Source organism: Aquarana catesbeiana, linkage group LG08 (genome assembly GCF_042186555.1).
Source record: "Aquarana catesbeiana isolate 2022-GZ linkage group LG08, ASM4218655v1, whole genome shotgun sequence".
NCBI lineage: Eukaryota > Metazoa > Chordata > Amphibia > Anura > Ranidae > Aquarana > Aquarana catesbeiana.
Genome location: NC_133331.1, coordinates 99,178,235 through 99,201,138, shown reverse-complemented (window position 1 = coordinate 99,201,138; position 22,904 = coordinate 99,178,235). Strand labels below are relative to the sequence as shown.

Genomic DNA, 22,904 nt, shown 5'->3' with positions numbered 1-22,904 from the left:
ACGTGATCAATAACAGCTGATCACGATATGAACATGCTTACCAGTTATTGGCATTCCTTTTCTTACACTATCAGTGTGAGGAGAGAGTCGGTAAGCGGCTAGTGTGAAAGGGGACATCTGCACTGATCATCAGTGTCCTGATCATCATCATTGCAGCCCCAACATTGCCCATCAGTGCAGCCTCATCAGCACATATCAGTGAAGGAGAAAAATTAGCTGTTTGCAAAATTTTATAACAGAAAAGAAGAATTTATTTTTCCAAATTTTTGGTCTTTTTTTGTTTAGCAAAAAATAAAAAAACACAGTGGTGATTAACCACTTAAAGACCAGCTGTCGCTGCTGTACGTCGCTTTGTGTAATAGATATAGCAGGCACGCGCCCATGGCCCCAGAGCCCGTGCACGTGGAAGGCCGGCCACCCGCGATCGCGCCACACAGAAGCAGAGCAGGGATCTGCTAGTGTTAACACGGTGGATCCCCGTTCTGACAAGGGAGCTGAGAGTGAGTCCTCTGATAGTGCCACATTTGGTACCTTTCAGGGGGGAGCAAGATACCCATCTAATGTGGGTGAGGACATTGCGGGCTCCCAGGACAGGTAAGTGTCCATATTTTAAAAGTCAGCCGCTTTAAGGTGGTCTTAGCTGTCTGCAGATGCTGATCTAACAAGATTTTGCAGAGGTTTCTTTTGTTTTTGTAGTGGTTATTTGAAAATATCCCTTTAAATTTTCACGCAGCCCAGTGCACTCAGTTTATTGCCCAAGACATACAGTCAAGGCATTCAAATTAAATAACCAATGCTCACGTTGATGCTTACAAACTAAATTGCAATTTTCCTAAAAGAGCAAGCTTCAGCTTGGAGGTGCAGCATTTTAGTGAACCCTTCGGGTAAAGTACCATGGAATGATGCACAGAAGTTTTGATCAGGAACAAGATGGTATTGGCTGTTTTTTGTCATTGGCATATTTTGTAGTGGGTGGATACAGTGGCGGCTTGTGGGTTTGGGGGGGGGGGGGGGGGGGGACGTGTCAAACGACCAGCACCCCCCCCCCCCCCACACACACACACACACACACACACACGCGGCACGGCACTGGCAGCATCCAGGGACACTCCATACCGCCCCCTGGCTCTTACCAGGCTGTGGTGGTGTCTCCTGTGTGCGGGGCTGCGGGCAGTCTCGTCCGAGCCCTGTGTGTCGTGTGTGGGCAGCAGCGCTGGCAGAGGTGTCGCTCCATCACGTGTCTTGTTTTCCTAAGCGCCAGGCATCCTGGCGCTTTGGCCAATCGGGAAACAGGTCTCACTGACCTGCCTCCTGATTAGGCTAAATAACTTTAGTTTGAAAATTCATTCGCTAGGGTCACAAAATTGGGTGGGTTCTGGGCACACTCTCTTTTTGAACCCTATTAAAGCCTCTGGCTCTAATCAGGTGCTTCAAAAGAAACCACTCCCTCCCATCCCCGCTATAGGAATCCATGCACCCGGCATCCTGAAAGGGGCCTGGGCGCATGGATAGGGGGGGCGGCGCTCGGGCCGCCACTGGGTGGATACATCTTTCTTAGGTTACAGGAAAATGCTGTTCATCTATAGCCGCATCAATATTTTTTGGTGCTATCTAGTGGTAGGGAAAAGGTGGTCTTGGCAGTGCTCTTTCCTTCTGTATCTGCTTGTAAGCTATTCTAGGGTCTGACAGGTGAACATTTGCGTATTCTGATGTGATGTCATACTGGGGGTCTGTAATTATTCAAACCTGCTGACAGCATTCACACCATGTAATAATACAATGGTAGGGATGGTACCTTTTTACTTATTTGCTGTCACTTAATTTTATATATCGTGCTGAAGATGTAACTATTTACCAGTAAAATTAGTTCTCTGTGTGGCATTGAGGTGAATCTGTGGCCGACGGCAGAGTAATTCTCCCCAGATTGACACAGCACTATCACATGTCATGGAGTCACACTTTTCTATACCCATTTAAGAATTGGCACAGAATGTAGAGTGGGCGAGGAAAGGACAAGAAAGTATATGCTGGGGGGAAGTGGAGTTAAAGAAAACCTGTTGCTTTGCCCTAAATTGGCAAAGCACAGATTTATTTTGTTTGCCTTATAAATTTTGCCTTAGCCAACTCCTGCTTACTCAGTTTACTAAATAAGTACATATACTTAATGATTTCAAAAACAGTGTTGACCTCTGATGAGCTACATCCTTGCTGCTGTTTCTATCTACCCCCCCAAAAGTCCTGCATGTGTGCCAGTGCTCTTCTCCATAGCAGTAGAACTGCGGGAGAGACAATTGCAATGAAAGAGTGCATTTGACATCTATGTACTATTGAAAAATGTATAATTGTTGTTTAAATGTATATTTTGTATCCTGTACTGAGAAACCAGGTAGGCTTGCCATCGTTGACCTATCTATCTGGAAATACTAGTTCCATGGTTATCATGCAGATACAGTATCTTCTTAACCTTCTAAGTCAGGGGTCTCAAATTGGTGGCCCTCCAGCTGTTGCAAAACTATAAGTCCCATCATGCCCCTGCCTGTGGAGGTCATGCCTATAACTGTCAGCCTTGCAATGCCTCATGGGACTTGTAGTTTCGCAATAGCTGGAGGGCTGCCAGTTTGAGACCCCTGTTCCAAGTTAATAACTTGGGCGAAGTATGCAGATCTGGAGTTTTGACTCAACTATGGCTATGCTAGCTGCATGCCTCTTCTGAGTTGGTCACTGAAACTGGATACAACCAGGCCACTAACATTTCTCCTTCATTCATTGAGGGACACAGCGCTCCATTATTAAGAAGCATAGGGTTATATCGCCCCCTACTTGAGTAGGACACTAGGCAGGAAAAAGACTTGGCTACGCCTATGGGCAGTCCTGGGTGATATAAATCCCCTCTCTGTTATAGACCTTCAGTTTTGTTTCTGCCTAGTCAGGAGTAAGGACCTAGTTCCCTGCTGGGATCTCTCGTCCTGGCAATTTTTTGTTTTTGCTTTTCAAACTACTTTTTTTTTCTCTTGGATTTTTTCTTGTGAGATCTACAATCAACTGCCGGACTGGGCGGTGCGCTGGACATTAAGATCCAGTGGTCTCCCTAGTCTGGCTAGCGAGCGTGTGCAGACCGCAGCTACGCGCTAGGTTGGCCGCGACATTGCCCCACTGGATGGGGGCTGGCCCTGCGAGTTAAACGTCTCGCGAGGTCACATACGAACAGGTCTCGGCCTGAGTCGCAGCGTTCCTCATGGCTTACAGTCCCCCCACTTCGGTGGCGAGGAGGATCTGTCTGGGAGCGTTACCCGGGCACTCGCTGGAGCGTTAAGTAAGGGGCCCCCTCCTCTCTTTCCCTGGAGTGGGGCGGGGCGCGGGTACTCCCCGGGGTGGTCGGTCCCTCTGGGGTTCTCCACACACCCCCCCGTCCCTGGGCCAGGCCCAGGTCTCTGGCTTAGGTGCTTCGGATAATCTGTCCACCCCCCTCCCCTCCAGGGTTGTCACTATGGGGGGGTATACCTTGGCACCTGCTGGATGGTTGAGTGGGTGGGTGACCAGGCATCTGCAGATCCGCACCCCCTGCGGTGGCCCTCCACTAATTTAGGCTGCGGCTTTGCGGCCTACCGAGCACTCGCGGTGGGCGGCCGAAAATTTAGACCATGGCTTTTGCGGCCTACCGACTGGGAGACGTGTAGGGCGGCCCTAGAGTGTGCGACAAGGCCGCCAGTTTCCGTTGCGGGCATCCACCCTTCTTCCTCGGCTCTAGCCTGCTCCGGACCACCCACGGACCTGTGCACTCGCAACGGGTGGCCGAAAACTTAGGCCGCAGCTTTTGCTGCCTACTAGGCCGCGGCCTGCTGGTCCGCACAGCCACGACGGACGCCTTCTTCCAGGGGAACGGCGCTGTGAGTGCTCCGAGGGTGACCCCCTTTTGGGGGGGGTTGTTTGAGTGGGCCCTCCGTAGGCACCCCCCGTGAGGGGGTTCAGTGGTGCCCAATGTGCAGGGTCTCATCCAGTGCTCCTGTTAGGGGTCCAACGGTACCCCCTACGTGGAGTATCAGTAGACGCCCCAGTGCAGGGTCTCGGCCGGTGCCCCTTGTGAGAAGCCTTGGTCAGCGCCCCCTGTGCGGGGCCTCGGTCGACGTCCCAGAGCGGAGGAGATTTCATTCGGCGGCCCCCTGTGTTCTTCGTGTTTTCACAGGTGGCGCTTAGGCATATAGGCTAGTAAATGGCGCCCCCACCCCCGCCCTCCCCTGCCTCATCGGTCTCGACTGATCCTATGTCTGGCTCTGCCGTAGTGGATGTGGCCCACCTTGCGGGGTTGGTGGCCACACTCCCTGTCCTGTCAGTTAGTGAGGTTGTTCCTCCACAACTGCAGTGGCGCACAAGAAGGTGCTGGTTGTCTCCCTTATTACATCTGTGCAGGAAACCCATAAAATATCTCGCGCTGCAAAAGTGTTCCCTTCTCCCTCCTATTTTGGAATATTTGTTCGTATAGACTGGGAGTGTCCAAAGCGTCCCTTTGTGGTTCCAGAGACGCTTCGCTGTGAGGTACCCCTTGTGGGGTCCCTCCTTAAAGAGTGAACTGTTCCACCAGTAGTGGACCCCCCTGTCTCTAGGTTGCACAAGGCGACCATGATTGTGGTACAGGAGTCTCCAGCTCCGGCTGACATACCTGGAGGGGGAGGAAGATTCCCTCTGCTTTCGCTGAGTTGGCGGACCAATTGGTCTAGGGGCTGCAGTTTGTATGCGATGCCTCTTGGACGCAGTTCCCTTGGTTGCTAAGCTTTTTGTTTTTGTTTTTGCAGTGGTGCTTAGACATGTATTGGGGCTTAAGTGTTGGTCTGCGCACTGGGCTTTTAAAAAAGCTCTGACTGGGTTACCATTTCAAGGCAATGTCTGGGGCTACCCTCGATGACATTGTTACGAGTCTCACAGGAGGGAAGTGTACATGTCTTCCACAGTCTGAAACGGGGAAAAGAGCCTCGTAGTGGATGCAGTCCTTCTCGGCACGCAATGGACCTGGTCTGGCGAGCCAAGAGCTGGGCTCCCTAGACCCACGGACAAGGCCCCTTCAGCATAAAGGTGTGCCCTCACCTATGTCCTAGTGTTCCGGCCTTGAACCCCGAAAAGGGTTTTTTCCTCCTAATTGGCATCTGTCACCGGACTGTTGGTAGTTCTCCTTGGGGCTGTGCAAGCCCTGTTGCTTCATGGTATGCTTGTCCCGGTTCCAGTGGGTACAGAAGGTCAGAATGGAGTCCATCCGCACGGTGGTGGTGTCCCTTCATCATGGGGACTCTCGGGCTTCTGTCGACATCACGGATGCTGATTACGCACTCCTATATGTGCCCAACACCAACACTTCCTCCATTTTACTGTGGGGGAAAAAAGCATTTTCAGCTCGCGGTGTTGACTTTTGGTCTTGCCTCCACCCCTCGCATACTCACAAAGGTGTTGGCCCCATTTCTGGCGTGGTTAGGTCAGCGGGGGATTGCGGTCCTGGGCTGCTTGGACGATCTTCTTCTGCGAGCAAAGGCCTCGGCTACCCTGGGGGCGACATAGCTCGCTATACAGACCTCAGTTTTCAATTGGCTTCTATACTACCTGAAGTCTGCTCAGGCTCCGTCCAGAAAATTGGATTATCTGGGCTTTTCATCTCTGACCAGAGTATTTCTTCCTCTGGACAAACTCCAGAAGTTGCATGCTGCGTTTCAACTATTGATGTTTCGCAAGTGGGCCTCCCTGCGGTCCTGCATGTGGGTGTTGGGCCTGATGGTATCTACCTTCGAGGCGGTTCCATTTGCGCAGTTCCATACAAGCTCCTTTCACATGAGATCCTGGCATAAAGTGCCCAAGGTCTCTGGGCAATCAGATTCAGCTGAGCCAGAAAACCGGGGGTCCCTGGTCTGGTGGCTTCGCTCTCCGGGATTTCGGCAGGGCACATCCTTTCTCTCCTTGTATTGGACAGTGGTCACCACCAATGCCAGTCTGTCCGGGTGGGGAAGTGTCCTGGGACTGGGTTCTGCTCAGGGTCGTTGGACGCTGGAGGAATCCGAACTGCCGATCGATATCCTGGGACTTAGTGTGATCAGACTATGTATGGATTGTGGACGTCGACTTTGGGGGCTCCTGGTACGGATCCAGTCGTATGAAGCCACGGCGGTGGTCTATGTCCATCCCCACAGCGGAGCGAAGAGTGTTGGCAGCCCTGACAGAACCCAGCATCCTCTGGTGGACAGAACGCCTTGTTCCAGCCCTCGCTGCCGTATGCATTCTAGGAGTGAAAAATTGTCAAAAATGGCAGGCGGTTGCCTCAGTCAGCTAGTGTTTGTCCAGGAAGTGGTCTCTTTACCAGGACATGTTTCATCAGATATGTCTCCGATGAGTCACTCCCATGGTAGACCTGTTGGCTTAACAGAACGTTATTGAGGTTTCTGGCAAGGTCATGGGCTCCTCTGGTGGACACGGCAGACGATCTGGTGGCCCTGAGGGGCTGGTATAGTATGAGCCAGGTGCAGAAGTTAACGACGCTGCTGAAAGCTAGGAAGCCTTCCTCTGGGAAGATTTACTCTGGACATGAATAGCATACATATCCTGGTGTGAGGCGCTTGCCATTTACCCTTGTTCTTACTCGGCTCAGATTTCGACCTTCCTTCACAGGGGGTTGAGCAGAACTTGGCCTTGAGTACCAAGGCCAGATGTCAGCCTTGGGGGTTTTCTTCGGCGTCCCCTGGTTTTGCACTTCCTGGTGCGTACTCTTAAGGGGTTTGACATCTGCCTCACCGCTGCGGTCACTTCTACCGCCGCGGGATCTACTCTTGATGTGTTCGGTTCTATAGGAGCCTCCCGTTGGAAATATTCAGGAGGTTCCTCTGCTTGCTCTGTCCCAGAAGGTGGCTTTTTTGGTTGCTATCACCTCTGCTCGCAGAGTGTCGGAACTGTAGGCGTTACCATGTCATACTTCTTACCTGGTGATCCACAAAGATGAAGTGGTTCTTCGCCCTTTTCTGTGGTTCCTGCCTCTGATTCCTTTTGACTAAGGACATTGTATTGCCTTCCCTGTGTCCCAGGTCAAAATGTCCTAAGGGTTTTACCTTGCATGCCCTGGATGTGTTTGGGCGATTTGGGTGTATTTGGCAGTCACAGGGCCTTTTCGGAGATCAGACTCAATGTTTGTGATCACGGACGGGTCTATTCTATCAGGGGTTGGGTTCCTCCTTTCCCCGTTAAGGCGTATTCTACTTGGCTGCACGTTGCTTCTTGGGCCTTCCATCATCAGGCATCAGCTGCGCTGATTTCCAGGGCGGCCACTTGGTCGATGTCGGTGTACACTTTCACAAAATTCTGCAACGTGGATGTACTGGCATATGAGGATGCTTTTTTTGGCCATAAGGTGTTGCAGGCTGCTGTTTAGAGGGTCTATTCCCTCCTTGAAGGGAATTCAGGTTGGGTTCCAGTTTGTTTGTGTTGAGCTCCTGTTACCTGGTTGGCTCTTGTGCTAGCCTTGGGATTTTTCGTTGTCCCACCCCTCATGTTTGGCACTGCTTTGATACGTCCCTATGGTTCTGAATAATGGAGCGCTGTGTCCGTCAATGAACGAAAGATAAAATGGGATTTTGACTTTCCGTAAAATCCATTTCTCTGAGTTCATTGACAGACACAGAACCCACCCCTCTAAGGAGTTTTGATGCTTCCGACACTGCTTGTTAGTAAACTGAAGGCCTATAGCAGAGAGGGGTGTGTGTATATCACCTAGGACTGTCCATAGACATAGCCAAGTCTTTTTTTTTTCTGCCTAGTGTCCTAATCTTGTAAGGGGCGATATAACCCTATGGTTCTGAATAATGGAGCGCTGTGTCTGTCAATGAACCCAGAGAAATGGATTTTATGGTAAGTGAAAAATCCCATTTTTCAGAGGAAACTCAGCGATGGCAGCTCTAATATATATATTTTTTGAGCTTTTTCCTTTTATCTTGTATAAATGTATAGCAGATTAAAGTAGGAAATGACATACCTTTTTTTTTAATCTCTTTTACCCTGAAGATGAAGAACTGGAAAAGAAGATTCTTTCTCCTAGATGAGAATACAATAGGATACTTCAAATCTGAATCGGTAGGCTTTGTGTTTTTTCTACTCTTTCATTATCAATGCTGTCTTGGTTATGGAATTTACTTATCTGCTTTTACTTTACCAATGTGTCGTAGGACAGGGAGCCACTGCGAGTGATACAACTGAGAGAGGTGCAGAAAGTACAGGAGTGCAAACAGGGGTGAGCTTGCTTTCATTTCATTGAAGATTGCTGAACATAGTACTGACATCATACTATTTCAATATGCATAAGATGCAAACAGTCACAGCAGCGGTGATTGGGAGGCCCGCCTTCCTATGTAAAGTAAACCTGTGAGCCCTGTAATTCTGGCTTCACATCTAGTTGGTCATTGACTCAGAGGAAGAATGCAGTACAGATTCAGACTTTTTTTATTTTGCTAGCTGCTGTTCCTGGTCACTGATCTACTGCATAGGTAAGCCATGATAAGGACTATAGCTCTGCACTTTTGGGGCCTGTTCATACCAGGTGTGCTGGGACTGTACTAGGAAGTCTTGCCCATTGCAAACCCAACTCGGGGCAAGGCAACAGCCTTGTTCCCTATCATGCTGCAGTGGCGTGTGCTGAAATATGTACAGAATGCAGTACTTTTTTTTTTTTAACACAGCATGGTGCAACACAATCCACCGCACCGCTTCGTCTCTGCAACTTCAGTAGTCTCTGAAGGCCGGTTATACCAGACCATCAGCAGGAAAGTCCAGAAACCATTGATCTACTTTGAAATCGCACTACTTCACTTATAGTAGCGTGATTTCAAAGTGGCAAGGAGCAAGGTCAGCACTATTTGAGCTGCTACTTGATAGACATCTGTGTAATTGTAATTGATGGCACTATATAAGTACCTGTAATAAACACCTAAACAAACTGCAGCTTTGACCAATAAGAAATAATGGCCTTGCTATAGGTGTAGGTCATTTGCGTACCTAATGAAGTCTTACTGAAAAATGTCCCCCTTCCTGCCTTGTTCCTAGTACATTGCTAAAGGTTATTCCTAGCCGTTACTGTTCATCACAGGAGCACACTCTCAAACGTTGAGCTGATCGCTATATTGTCAGGGGAGAGAGAGTGCATATGGGGGGGTTTGAATCAGAGAAAGAGCTGTGAGGATGGAGGTAAACAGTAACAACTCAGAGTGACCCTTAGCAATGTCCTAGCAACAAGGCAGGACTGGATTATGCAAACTCTGAGCGTTTTCAACCAGGCTTCTGTGATACGGAAATGGTCTACCTATAACGAGGACGTTATTCAACTTTGGTCAAAACTGCAGTTTTTTTTTATCTACAGGCTCCCTTACCTGCATAGGCAGTTTTTCTGTAAAGATGAACTAACCCTTTATTCAGCTCCTAACTTATTCCCATAATGCACACAGATACAGTGCCTTGAAAAAGTATTCACACCCCTTGACATTTTCCACATTTTGTCATTTTACAACCAAATACGTAAATGTATTTTAATGGGATTTTATATGATAGACCAACACAAAGTGGCACATAATTATGAAGTGGAAGGAAAATGATAAATGGTTTTCAGCACATTTTGCAAATATCTGAAGTGTGGCGTGCATTTGTATTCAGCCCCCTTTACTCTGATGCCCGTAACTAAAATCTAGTGGAACCAATTGCCTTCAGAAGTCACCTAATTAGTAAACAGTCCACCTTTGTGTAATATAATCTCAGTATAAATACAGCGGTTCTGTGAAGCCCTCAGAAGTTTATTAAAGAACCTTAGTGAACAAACCGCATCACAAAGGCCAAGGAACACACCAGAGACAGGTCAGGGATAACGTTGTGGAGAAGTTTAAAGCAGGGTTAGGTTATAAAAAAATATCCCAAGCTTTGAACTTCTCACAGAGCACTGTTCAATCCATCATCCAAAAATAGAAAGAGTATGGCACAACCATAAACCTACCAAGACATGACCGTCCACTAAAAACTGACAAGGCCAGGCAAGGAGAGCAATTAGAGAAGCAGCCAAGAGGTCCATGGTAACTCTGGAGGAGCTGCAGAGATCTACAGCTCAGGTGGGAGAATCTGTCCACAGGACAACTATTAATTGTGCAGTCCGCAAATCTGGCCTTTATGGAAGAGTGGCAAGAAGAAACCCATTGTTGAAAGAAAGCCATAAGAAGTCCCATTTGCAGGAAGCCATGTGGGGGACATGGAGAGATATGGACGGTGGGTCTTCGTTACATTTACTGGCTCTGGCCTTAACACTGTTGGACCTCTACTGGCCCCCTACACTTAAAGTGAACTTTACATAGGAATAGCCATATTAGGCTTCCCCCTTTCCATGTGTATGGTACTAGTGCCTGGTTCAAAGTTCCCTAGTTTGGCTGTTTAGGATATGGTTACTACCCCCACTCCACTTTGAGCTTTATATTGCTTAAGGCATGAGAAACCACTGATTGGTGGATAATCCTGCCAGGTTTGCCAGCGTATGTTGTTTCGCATACTGTGCACCACTGCAAGCTCCCGAAGAAGCGCTTAAGGGCGTGTAACATGTAGAGTTTTCTTCACTACGTCTCTACCACCAACTAGCTGCTCCTTCTATTTGACACCATCTCATTTTGAATCATTATTGATCGATCTGTTCCACTGTGGTAATAGTTGGTTGTGTTAGGTGGTGTACTGCGGCAGAATGCATGGCTCGGCGAAATTACATTACCTTATGTCGCTTCGCCTTTTGGCCACTAGGGGCACGCACGCGCTATCGGAAGTGAGCACCAGCGGAGGCGCACACGCCCGCAGCATGTGCCCGGAGCCGATGCTAGTGCCCGGCGGAGATGAGTGCTGGGCACCCGCGATTGCTCGTGACAGAGCGAGAACTGGGATCTGTGTGTGTAAACGCACAAATCCCGGTTCTTTCAGGGGAGAGGAGACATCCCCCCTACAGTTAGAACACACCTAGGGAACACAGTTAACCCCTTGATTGCCCCCTAGTGTTAACCCCTTCCCTGCCAGTGACATTTATACCGCAGTTAGTGCATTTTTATAGCCGTATAAGTCCATTTTTCCTTCTTTTGAATACATTTTGCAATGTGGGGGACATAGCAAACATGTGGAAGAAGGTGGCTCTGGTCAGATGAGACCAAAATTGAATTCTTTGGCCTAAAAGCAAAATGCTATGTGTGGCGGAAAACTAACACTGCATATCACCCTGAACACACCATCCCCACTGTGAAACATGGTGGTGGCAGCATCATGTTGTGTGGATACTTTTGTTCAGCAGGGACAGGGAAGCTGGTTAGAGTTGATGGGAAGGTGGATGGAACCAAATACAGGGCAATATTATATATATATATATATATATATATATATATATATATATATATATATATATATTTGTATTGCATCGAAAATAAAATCCTCTTTGTATGACAAACGCCAGTAAAATCGCCTAAAGAAAGCCTTGTTTGTCTAAGAACAAATATGACAATGTTGTTGAATAAACTGGCCCATAAGAGAAATGCAAATGTTACTGTGGTCTATAGGGGGTAATTGGTTAAATTCTAGGCTGTTGATATCCTGGAACTGGGCTACTAGCAGAGTCCTGACACCTCTTTTAAAGTTGTAATAGATGCGTTTGGCTTCTCAGTTTTCGATCCAGTGTGCAGATGATTGTTTCTGATCTTAGCCTTGTTCTACATAGCACCAGCTCAGACAGTCTAGCCTCCATTTTGTGTAAAAGTAAACCTGAAGGAGGATTGTGCCATCAAACGCAAACTTCCCTGCATGCTGTAATTTCCAGGTTTGTAGAAAACGGACAGGTTCAATCTGCCGTCCCTCTAAAACCTTTCCTTTCTAGGCTGCTGTATATGTGACCTTACCTTAAATCCAGGTTCAGCCACTTGTCTTAAAATATGCACAACCTAAATGTACATCCATGTAAAAGCTGTATTATGGTTTTCTTCTCTCTATAGTGACATCATGATGAGGGACAATTTATTTGAAATTGTAACAAGCTCACGAACATTTTTTGTACAGGTATGTAAGTTTGCTGTGCAAGAAAGAAACGACGATGATTGTGTTCAAATGTCAATCTGTAAAATGCTTTCACTTTAACTTGAGTTTCGTAGCCCACTTCCCTTTGTAAGCATGGTATTTATAGCAGACCTACACCCTCCACCTGCATTTCATTGCTAGAAAAAAATATGCATTAATGATTACTTGCAAAAGTGCTGTCCCAGTGTCAGCATGTGTATATATATTAATATATATATTCCTCAGGGGTCATGGGCTTTTTTTCTGCTTCCCTCTGTGTACATTGGGGCTATAAGCATTTTGCAAAAAAAGCCGTGCATGGCACTGTATGGGTCAATATTGCTGCTCTCTGGCTACCCTCACTTCCTGAGATGAGGCTCCTCTGCACCTCTATCATTTGACGAGTGCTTTCCTGTTCCAGAATTGAATACCGGCTCTATCTTGAGTCCAGCAGTATTTAGTAACTGCGTTTTAAAGTGTGCTATAACTTTAAATTAAAAGATATTGGTTATGCTACTGCTGCACTGATTTCGACTGCCTTACCATGATGATGATTAGGGATGAGCTCAGGTGTCCAAGAGTGTGAACCCACCTGAGCTATCCCACCAAGATGCTGTGAAACCTGGCTGCCAATCACGGGCAGTGGAGGCATTCCCTGCTCCACATCCCTTGTATACATGCGGGGTGAGATGCCTTCATTGCCTATGATTGGCTGTCAGCTTTGACAGCTTCCTGGCGGGGATAGTTAAGGATGGTTCAAACATATATCCAAACATGCCTAAGCGCATCCCTAAAAATGGTCAGGCCCTTTTCTCACAGTAGGAACCTTTCCACTACTACAGTACAGTCTAGCTGACAGCTTGCTGAGCCATTTATATTTTAGATAAGCAAGAGGATGCACAGTTGCAAATGAACAGAGTGTATATTTGCATTACTGTTCCTCAGACAGAGATGGCATGTCAAATTATTCTTGTGCATGCACAACTCACACTGATGGTATTACTGTTATTAGTACATTTTCATGCAAATTGTGTTCAGTTTATTGTGGCAGTACTTTCCATAGGGGAGAGAGAGAGCGAGCAGGTAAAGGGGGCCATGGTGTAAAGGTTACCATACACAAAAAAAAATGTATTTCTTTATCGTACATCATGGGACACAGTGCCTTAACTAATTAATGGGTTATGGGCCACCTTCAGGTGTTGACACTGGTAAACCCAATCAAAGGAAGTTTATTCTATATATATATATATATAACCCCTCCTCCTTCCAGGAGCACATCAGTTTTTTCGCCAGTGTCTAAGGTGTTGGTCGCGAGTGAAGAAGTGCTCTGAGGAGCTCCAGGAGGGATCCATGCTGGATTTAAATTCCTCCATAAAAAGAAGCCAGATCCATCCAGAAGTGCCAGTGAGGCCTAAGATGGATGGTACCACGAGGTTTTGCCTGTAATGCCTCTCTTTGTAGGGCTGGACCCCAGGAACCCAGGGCTTAAGTCTTGTTACATTACCTCAAGCTTCCTGATGGGGTGCTTGTACATGGCCCAAGGCAGTTGGACCCCCGTTTTACAGACCCAGTCCTTGAAGGTTTGCTAAACGTTGCCCACCGTGATGGGTGAAAGAGTTGGATTTTCTGTTCAGCAAAATCCTGCGGCGAGGACAAGGTAAGGGAAGAAATAAGATTAGATAATAAAAACATCTATGCATTTTCTTTCATTTAAGGAAAAAATTTTGTCATGCCTTAAAATCTCCACTAGATGGAGTCTATGCACATACCTTACTATGTTGTCTCACTGTTTGCTCAGTTCCATGTCTGGCTGCACAGTGTGTGGAAGGAGATTTTGCAAGGTAAAAACAAATCTGCAAAAAATTTTTTTTTACTTCCCTCTATTTTACCGCTATAGTTTGTTACTGTAGGCAGTATTTTTACACAGGTCTGTGCCTCACTGCAGGAGGCTCTGCCGCCCACCCCCTCATGTTGGGTCTGGGACCCGATAAACGCCGCACTCAGGCACGGGAAACATTTTAAATAAAAAAGGGGGTGGGGCCTAACGCAGGCGACGTGAAACAGCAGGCTAATAACAGATTAAATACAGCTGTGTAGGTCTCTCCTCTGCTGATGAGGAGGAAACAAGCTGCCTGCACACAGGGACACACAAGCTGTGGGACATGTATCAGTTGCAAAACTGGCATTCCTGATACAGGAAGGACACTCTTTTCCAGCACTAGGTTGAACTTTATAGCAGCTTTAAAAGTCATGACTATTTTCAGCGATTTAGTGCAATGTGTATAGCACCCCTGTTTTTGTACTTGGGACTATGCCTGCCAAAAAAGACACCACAAAAGCCAAAAGAGTAAATGTTTCACCCCCAGGCATTGGAATTTCCAGCTGTGTTTCCATGCTGTCATCCTTGCCTGAATTACCAATTATGGCAACTCAGGGTGAGCCATTGGAGCAAATTGGTGCAGCGGCCTCTCACATCTCAGCACCTGTATACGTGACTAAAGATGCCCTTTCTTCCTCCCTTCAGGGTCTGGAAGAAAGATTAGAGGCTTTAATCGCATCCTTCATTCAAATGGATAGGAAGCGTACTAGGTTCCCCTCCCCCACTTCAGCTTTGCAAGGGGAACAGTGGGCACACAATGAGGTTTTACCCTCAAACGATCAGGAAGAGAAACAAACCCATGATTCTTCTGCAGAGGAAACAACGGTAGATCCTTTTTTAGCTTCTCAATCTGAAAAATTGCTGATACAATCTCTTACAGAAATGGTTTGTTCCACTTTCATGCTGCCTCCAACAGAGTCTCATGAAAACTTGGCTTCTTCATTAGGTTCTTTAAAACCTTCCCATCCTTTGCATGCGTTTCCTGCACATGCATTACTTGAACAGCTTATTTTTGCAGAATTGGATAAACCGGATAAACATTTTCTCCCTCCTAAGAGGTTTTCAATTCTCTATCCTCTGGAGGAGAAATTCTCCAAAAGATGGAAAGTACCAGCAATTGATGCTGCCATTTCCAATGTGAATAATAACTTGTCCTGTAGACAATGCACAGATGCTTAAAGATCCAACAGATAAGAAGTTGGAATCCATGCTAAAATCTGCTTTTTCCATAGCAGGTGCCGTCACTCAGCCCGCAGTCGCGGCGATAGGCGTCTGCCAATCCCTAAAGGACTAATTTAAACAGGCCCTTAGAGAGCTTCCTACACAACAAGCTCGGGATTTGGCTGAACTACCTAAGGCATTATGTTTTGCCATAGATGCCATTAAAGACTCTATTCACCAGGCATCCCGCCTTACGCTTATGCTTGTACATATGCACAGAATCCTGTGGTTGAAAAATTGGTCAGCTGAAACGCCATGTAAAAACCTCCTAACTGGGTTCCCCTTTCATGGGGAGCGACTATTTGGAGAAGACTTGGATAAATATATCAAGACAGTTTCTGCTGGGAAAAGTACTTTTTTACCAGTCAAAAGAATTCAATTAAACGGGCTCTTTCTCCTGCACCAGGAGCTTCCGCCGTCAGACTCTAGAGGAAAACCTCAGGGTCAGACCCAGGCTCAAAAGAAGCCCTGGGGTAGGAAATCTGCAAAACAGAATCCTAAAGCCTTATCATGAAGAGGCAACCCCCCTCACCAAGGTGGGGTGAAGACTTCTGCAATTTTCAGAAGTCTGGAAAAAGGAAATTCAGGACAGATGGGTCATCTCCACGGTAACGCTGGGGTACAAGCTAAAATTTCGGGACTTTCCACCTTCTCGTTTCCTGAGATCAAGCGTTCCCAAAGATCCAGAGAAAAAACAATCTCTGCTTCAAGCACTAGACTGATTTAATATCTCAAGGGGTGATCATACAGATACCCACAAAAGAGCAAGGTCTGGAGTTTTATTTAAATCTTTTAATGGTAACAAAACCAAATGGAGACGTCAGACCCATTCTAGATCTAAGAAAGCGAAATCCATTCCTGAAGATCTGCTCCTTTCGCATGGAGACAATCAGGTCGGTAGTTTCTATACTTCTAGGAAGAGAACTTCTGGCGTCAATCAACATCAGGGATGCATATCTGCATGTCCCTATATTTCCTGCTCATCAAAAGTTTCTGCGGTTCGAGTTAGAACAGCAGCATTTCCAATTTGTAGCCCTACCCTTCGGGCTAGCCACAGCACCTCGGGTCTTCACCAAAGTACTGGCCTCACCTCTAGCCAGGTTAAGGGCACAGGGCATAAGAGTTGTAGCATACCTAGACGATCTATTATAGATCAATTGGTGACTCGTTTGGAGCAAAGCGTACGCACTACAACCAACTATCTGAAAAGTTTGGGTTGGATTCTCAACCTAGAGAAATCTTCCTTAATACCACTAAAAAGGCTGAAGTACTTGGGTCTGATCATAGGCACAGCCCAGGAAAGGGTGTTCTTGCCTCAAGCAAAAATCAGTTCCATAAGAGAGCTGGTGCAGAGGGTCAGTTCAAATGGTAATCCCTCCATTCGCCTCTGCACGAGGTTGCTAGGAACCATGGTAGCTTCATTCGAAGCAGTTCCCTATACCCAGTTCCATTCAAGACTGTTGCAAAACAGTATCCTGTCTGCATGGAACAAAACAATTCAAGCTTTAGACTTACCAATGCGGCTGTCCCCAAGAGTGGCCCAAAGCCTCACTTGGTGGTCATTAACTCAGAATATGCTGAAAGCAAAATCCTTCAGACCAGTCATCTGGAAAGTGGTAACGACGATGCCAGCCTTTAAGGTTGGGGAGCAGTACTAGAAAAGACAACTGTCCAAGGACAGTGGTCAAGAACCGAAAGAATCTTGGCCATCAGTATCCTATAGATTCGGGCAGAGTACGTCTGGCTCTAAAGGCCTGGGCTTTTAGGTTAAGGGATTGTCCTGTCAGAATTCAATCCGACAATGCCACAGCTGTGGCTTATATCAATCACCAAGGGGGCACCAAAAGTCTCTCAGCACAGAGATGTGAACCATATTCTAACTTGGGCAGAAAGGAATGTTCCATGCCTTTCTGAAATCTTCATTCCGGGAGTAGAGAATTGGCAGGCGGACTGCTTAACCAGTTGGATAACTCTGGGAGCACGTACTATGATGTGATCCCGGAAAAACCACTCCCGCGCGCCCCACGGGCCACGCACACGGGAACATCTGGGACCGCCGGGTGATTGCGGCCGTTTACCATGTGATCGCTCCGTCAAATGATATGACGCCGGTTCCTCTCTCCCCTCTCTGTACCGATCGGTACAGAGGGGGAGGGATCGGATGACAGCAGATCTGTGGGATGGATGTGTAGTGCCCACAGCGCTGCTCTGTGACATGTGCAGTCACATCCATGGATCCATCCATCCATGCTCAGCCATCTCTCCATGCTCTGCAATACCCTGCACTACTCTGCAGTGCCCTGCAATACTCTGCAATATCCTGCAATTCCCCGCAGTACTCTGCCATATCCAGCCTTGCTCTGCCATACCCAGCCTTGCTCTGCTGTACTCGGCCTCTGTATGTGGCCAGGCTGTGGAAGTCTCACACGTGGTATCGCCGTACTCAGGAGGAGTAGGAGAATCTATTTTGGGGTTTCATTTTTGGTATGTACATGCTATGTGTTAGAAATATTGTATAAATGGACAACTTTGTGCTAAAAAAAAAAAAAAAAATGCGTTTTAACCACTGCCCGCCGGCAGTCATACGACGTCCTTGACTTTGTGCGGGGATATCTGAATGATGCCTGCAGCTACAGGCATCATTCAGATATCAGCTTTTTCAGCCGGCGATTCCCTACACCATAAGAATGATCATGCTTGTTCGTTCTTACGGGAGGCGAGAGGGGGCGTCTCCCGCCACCCTCAGGTGCTTCTACCGACTCACCGCTATAATCGAAGCCAGGATTGTTTTTTTGTTTGTTTTTTTTTTGTTTATTTTTTATTTCAGGCTTCCCAGCCTAGAGGTGAGTTGTGGGGTCTTATTGACCCCATATGTCAGAGGACCTGTCGTGCCATATTCCTATTACAAGGATGTTTACTTTCCTTGTAATAGGAATAAAAGTGATCAAAAAATAAATTTTTTGGACAAAAGCTTCAAACTAAAATAAAGTAAAATGAATAATAAAAAAAAAAATTATCCCCCGCGTGCTCGCATGCAGAAGCAAACGCATAGGTAAGTCCTGCCCACATATGAAAACGGTGTTCAAACCACACACGTGAGGTATCGCTGCGATCGGTAGAGCGAGAGCAATAATTTTGGCCCTAGACCTCCTCTGTAACTCAAAACATGTAACCAGTAGAAAAATTTTAAAGCGTTGCCTATGGGGATTTTTAAGTAGCGAAGTTTGGCGCCATTCCACGAGCGTGTGCAATTTTGAAGAGTGACATGTTAGGTATCTATTTACTCAGCATAACTTCATCTTTCACATGATGCAAAAACATTGGGCTAACTTTACTGTTGTTTTTTTTTTTTTTTTTTTTTTTAAAGCACAAAACTGTTTTTTTTTTTCCCAAAAAAAGCGTTCGAAAAATTGCTGTGCAAATACCGTGCGAGATAAAGTTTCAACGACCACCATTGTATTCTCTAGGGTCTTTGCTAAAAAATATATATAATGTGTTGGGGTTCTATGTAATTTTTTAGCAAATGATGATTTTTACATGTAGGAGAGAAATGTCAGAATTGGCCTGGGCACTCCAGAACACCTGAAGGTGCTCCGTGCATGTTGGGCCTCTGTATGTGGCCACGCTGTGTAAAAGTCTCACACATGTGGTATCGCCGTACTCGGGAGTAATAGAAGAATGTGTTTTGGGGTGTAATTTGTCGTATGCATATGCTGTGTGTGAGAAATAAAAAAAAAAAAAAAAAAAAAAAAAATCTTGATTTTGCAAAGAATTGTGGGAAAAAATGACAACTTCAAAAAACTCACCATACATCTTTCTAAATACCTTGGAATGTCTTCTTTCCAAAAAGGGGTCATTTGGGGGGTATTTGTACTTTTCTGGCATGTTAGGGTCTCAAGAAATTAGATAGGCCGTCAGTACTTCAGGTGTGATCAATTTTCAGATATTGGCACCATAGCTTTTGGACTCTAACTTTCACAAAGACCAAATAATATACACCGATTTGGGTTATTTGTACCAAAGATATGTAGCGGTATAAATTTTGGCCAAAATATATGAAGAAAAATTACAAATTTGCAAAATTTTATAACAGAAACGAAGAAAAATGCATTTTTTACAGATTTTCGGTCTTTTTTTCTTTTATAGCGCAAAAAAAAAAAAAAAAAAAAGAACCCAGCGGTGATTAAATACCACCAAAAACCAAAAGAAAGCTTTATTTGTGTGAAAAAAAGGACAAAAATTTCATATAGGTACAGTGTTGCATGACTGAGTAATTGTCATTCAAAATGCGAGAGCACCGAAAGCTGAAAATTGGTCTGGTTATTAAGGGGCTTTAAGTGCCCAGTGGTCGAGTCGTTAAGTCGCCAGCAGTTATTCCCAGGGGAATAGTCTCTTCACCCCGACATATTTCGGGCTGTTGGTCAACGATGGAGGACTCCGGACGTGGATCTTCTAGCATCCAATTTCAACACGAAGTTGGTCAACTTTGTGGCCAGAACAAGGGATCCATTCGCATGCGGAACGGATGCGTTAGTGACCCCATGAGATCAGTTCTCAAAGCAAACAGAATATTGGCATGCATTAAAAAGGGGATCAACTTTAGAGATAAAATGATAATTCTCCCGCTCTACAAGACTCTGGTCCGGCCGCACCTAGAGTATGCTGTCCAGTTCTGGGCACCAGTCCTCAGGAAGGATGTACTGGAAATGGAGCGAGTACAAAGAAGGGCAACAGCTAATAAAGGGTCTGGAGGATATTGGATATGAGGAAAGGTTGTGAGCACTGAACTTATTCTCTTTGGAGAAGAGACGCTTAAGAGGGTATATGATTTCAATATACAAATACCATACTGGTGACCTCACAATAGGGATAAAACTTTTTCGCAGAAGAGAGTTTAACAAGACTCGTGGCCACTCATTAAAATTAGAAGAAAAGAGGCTTAACCTTAAACTACGTAGAGGGTTCTTTACTGTAAGAGCGGCAAGGATGTGGAATTCCCTTCCACAAGCGGTGGTCTCAGCGAGGGGCATTGATAGTTTCAAGAAACTATTAGATAAGCACCTACACGACCGCAACATACAGGGATATACAATGTAATACTGTCATATAATAACACACATAGGTTGGACTTGATGGACTTGTGTCTTTTTTCAACCTCACCTACTATGTAACTATGTAATTATCTATGCATTCCCCCTATTCAATTGCTGCCTTGACTTCTTTGCAGGATCAAGCTGGAAAGAAAGCCGATAATTCTGGTAGCACCAGCATGACCCAGGAGGTCATGGTACACAGAAATCGTAAAGATGGCAGTGGAGGGCCCATGGCCCCTCCCACTATGGCCAGATCTGCTTTCTCAGGAACCGTTATTCCATCTTTCCTTACGGTCTCTAAATTTAACGGCTTGGCTATCGAAACCCACATTCTAAAGAAACGCGGGCTTTCCTGGTCAGTTATCGCTATCCTGATTAATGCTAGGAAGCTAGCTTCCAGAACTATATATTATAGAGTCTGGAAGGCTTATATTTCCTGGTGTGAATCCAAGGGTTGGCACCCGCGGAGTTATATCATAGGCAGATTTCTGGCGTTTCTTCAATTAGGGGTAGAAATGAAATTGGCCTTAAGTACTATTAAAGGCTAAGTCTCAGCTTTATCGGTCTTATTTCAAAGACCACTTGACCCTCATTCTTTAGTCCGGGGCTTTATACAAGGGGTGACATGGCTTAATCTGCCCGTCAAACCTCCCTTGAACCCTTGGGACTTAAACTTAGTTTTGTCTGTGTTACAAAAACAGCCATTTGAACCGATACAGCATATTCCCTTAGTCCTTCTGATAAGAAAGTTGGTATTTTTGGTTGCTATATCCTCAGCAAGGAGGGTTTCAGAATTGGCTGCTCTTTCTTGTAAAGAGCCATATTTGATTTTTCATGAGGACACAGTGGTGTTATGCCCTCGTCCAGGTTTTTGGCCAAAAGTAATTTCAGGTTTTCACCTGAACCAAGATATTGTCCTGCCATCGTTTTTTCCAAAACCATGTTCCAGGGAAGAAAGATCACTACATTGCCTTGATGTGGTGAGAGCAGTGAAAATCTATTTAAAGAAAACTGCTCAGATTCGTAAGACTGATCTCTTATTTATTCTGCTGGAGGGTCCTAAGAAAGGACAGGCAGCTTCGAAATCCACTGTCGCTAAGTGGATTCGGCAAGTGATAATTCAAACTTATGATTTAAGGCAGGGGTGTCCAAACTTTTTTCAAAGAGGGCCAGATTTGATGAAGTGAACATGCGCAAGGGCCGACCATTTTGCCTGACATTCTTTGAACCATTAAAATTCGGTCTAAGTGTGTTCGTTTGAGCACTAATACACTGCCCAAGAAGAAATCTCTTGCCTTTGTCACGCTCGTTCCCGACACACAGACGAATGCTCTGCTCTTTAGGGGTACCGTTAATTCTTAATTGTACCCCACACATTGGAAAACCTGGGGTGCTTTTGGTGCAGTGCAATTTAAAAAAAAAGAAAAAGGTCGGGGACTTCTTTCCCTGCATTTTTGTGGGTAGGAAAGCCCATTGAAATGAATGGGCTACCCTACACGCAGCACGCAGCCACACAGATGTGAACCAAAGGTTTGTTCACGTGTCAGGTTGGAGGGGCGGTAAAACCACATGGTTAAGCTGTTTTTACCACCCCCAACTTCTCCCCCTTTAGCTGCAGAGGGAGCAGCTGGTAGTGTACACATGCTGTGGCTGCAGCTGGAGGTATACCCAGGCTGAATGGGGCTGCACTGCAACTACCCTGCAACTGTGTGCATTGCATGGTTGCGGTATAATGATGCTGCATTTACGGGCTTAAAACAGGTGGTGAGGAGGCAACCTAATGCCTCTTTACCGCCTGTCAAATGCCTCTTAAAAGCGATCTGTGCATGGATTGCTTTTCAGAGTAGCAGCAGTCCTGGCTGCTATCACAAACAAGCCCTACAAAAGCAGTTCTGATGGTACAGGAATGGGGGGAGGGGGGGTCCGGATTATAAGTAACACACACGTACACACACACACATACAGACAAATGCACGCACACACACATGCATACACATAAAGACACGTGCACACACACACATACATACAGACAGACACACATGCACAGACACATGAATAAAGCTCTTTTAAAACTAATCTAGCTTCTAGCACAGTACAGTACCTTTCCAGCTTCCCCATTTAGCCGGGGACTGCACTGTAGGGGGAAGCAGAGATGTACAGTTTGGCAGGGGACCGGGCTCATCTGACGACCCTGATCCCGCGGCACACTGGTTGAGAGAGGCTGGTTTAGATAACCAGGCGGGCCGTTCAAAATTGGACCGCAATTGGCCCGCGGGCCGGACTTTGGACATGCCTGACTTACATAGTTACGCAGTTAGTCAGGTTGAAAAAAAATACAAGTCCATCCAGTTCAACCATATAGAAAAAAAAAAAGGGGGTAAGATTCCCCCATTTCAAGTTAAGGCGCATTCTACCAGGTCGTTTAGTGCTTCTTGGGTAGTGCCTCATCAGGCCTCCATGGCTCATATCTGTAAGGCTGCAACTTGGTCTTCAATGCATACATTTACAAATTTTTATCAGGTGGATGTAAGGAGGTATGAGGATATCGCCTTTGGGCGTAGTGTGCTGCAAGGAGTAGTATAGATCCAGAAGTCTGGGTGTACCCTGCGGGTTGTTTTCTCCCACCCCTCATGTGGCATTGC

The 22,904-nt window shown here is 46.2% G+C and overlaps 1 protein-coding gene across 3 annotated transcripts in view; it reads left to right on the top strand.

Annotated features, from left to right (window-relative positions):
• PLEKHA1 (pleckstrin homology domain containing A1) overlaps nucleotides 1-22,904 on the top strand; it is a 138,342-nt gene that overhangs the window by 103,200 nt on the left and 12,238 nt on the right. For all 3 annotated transcript variants that reach the window (XM_073596211.1, XM_073596210.1, XM_073596209.1), the window contains exons 8-10: nucleotides 8,026-8,094; nucleotides 8,187-8,251; nucleotides 12,009-12,072. In XM_073596211.1, the coding sequence (XP_073452312.1) occupies nucleotides 8,026-8,094; nucleotides 8,187-8,251; nucleotides 12,009-12,072 (198 nt within the window). The remainder of the gene's footprint in view (nucleotides 1-8,025; nucleotides 8,095-8,186; nucleotides 8,252-12,008; nucleotides 12,073-22,904) is intronic.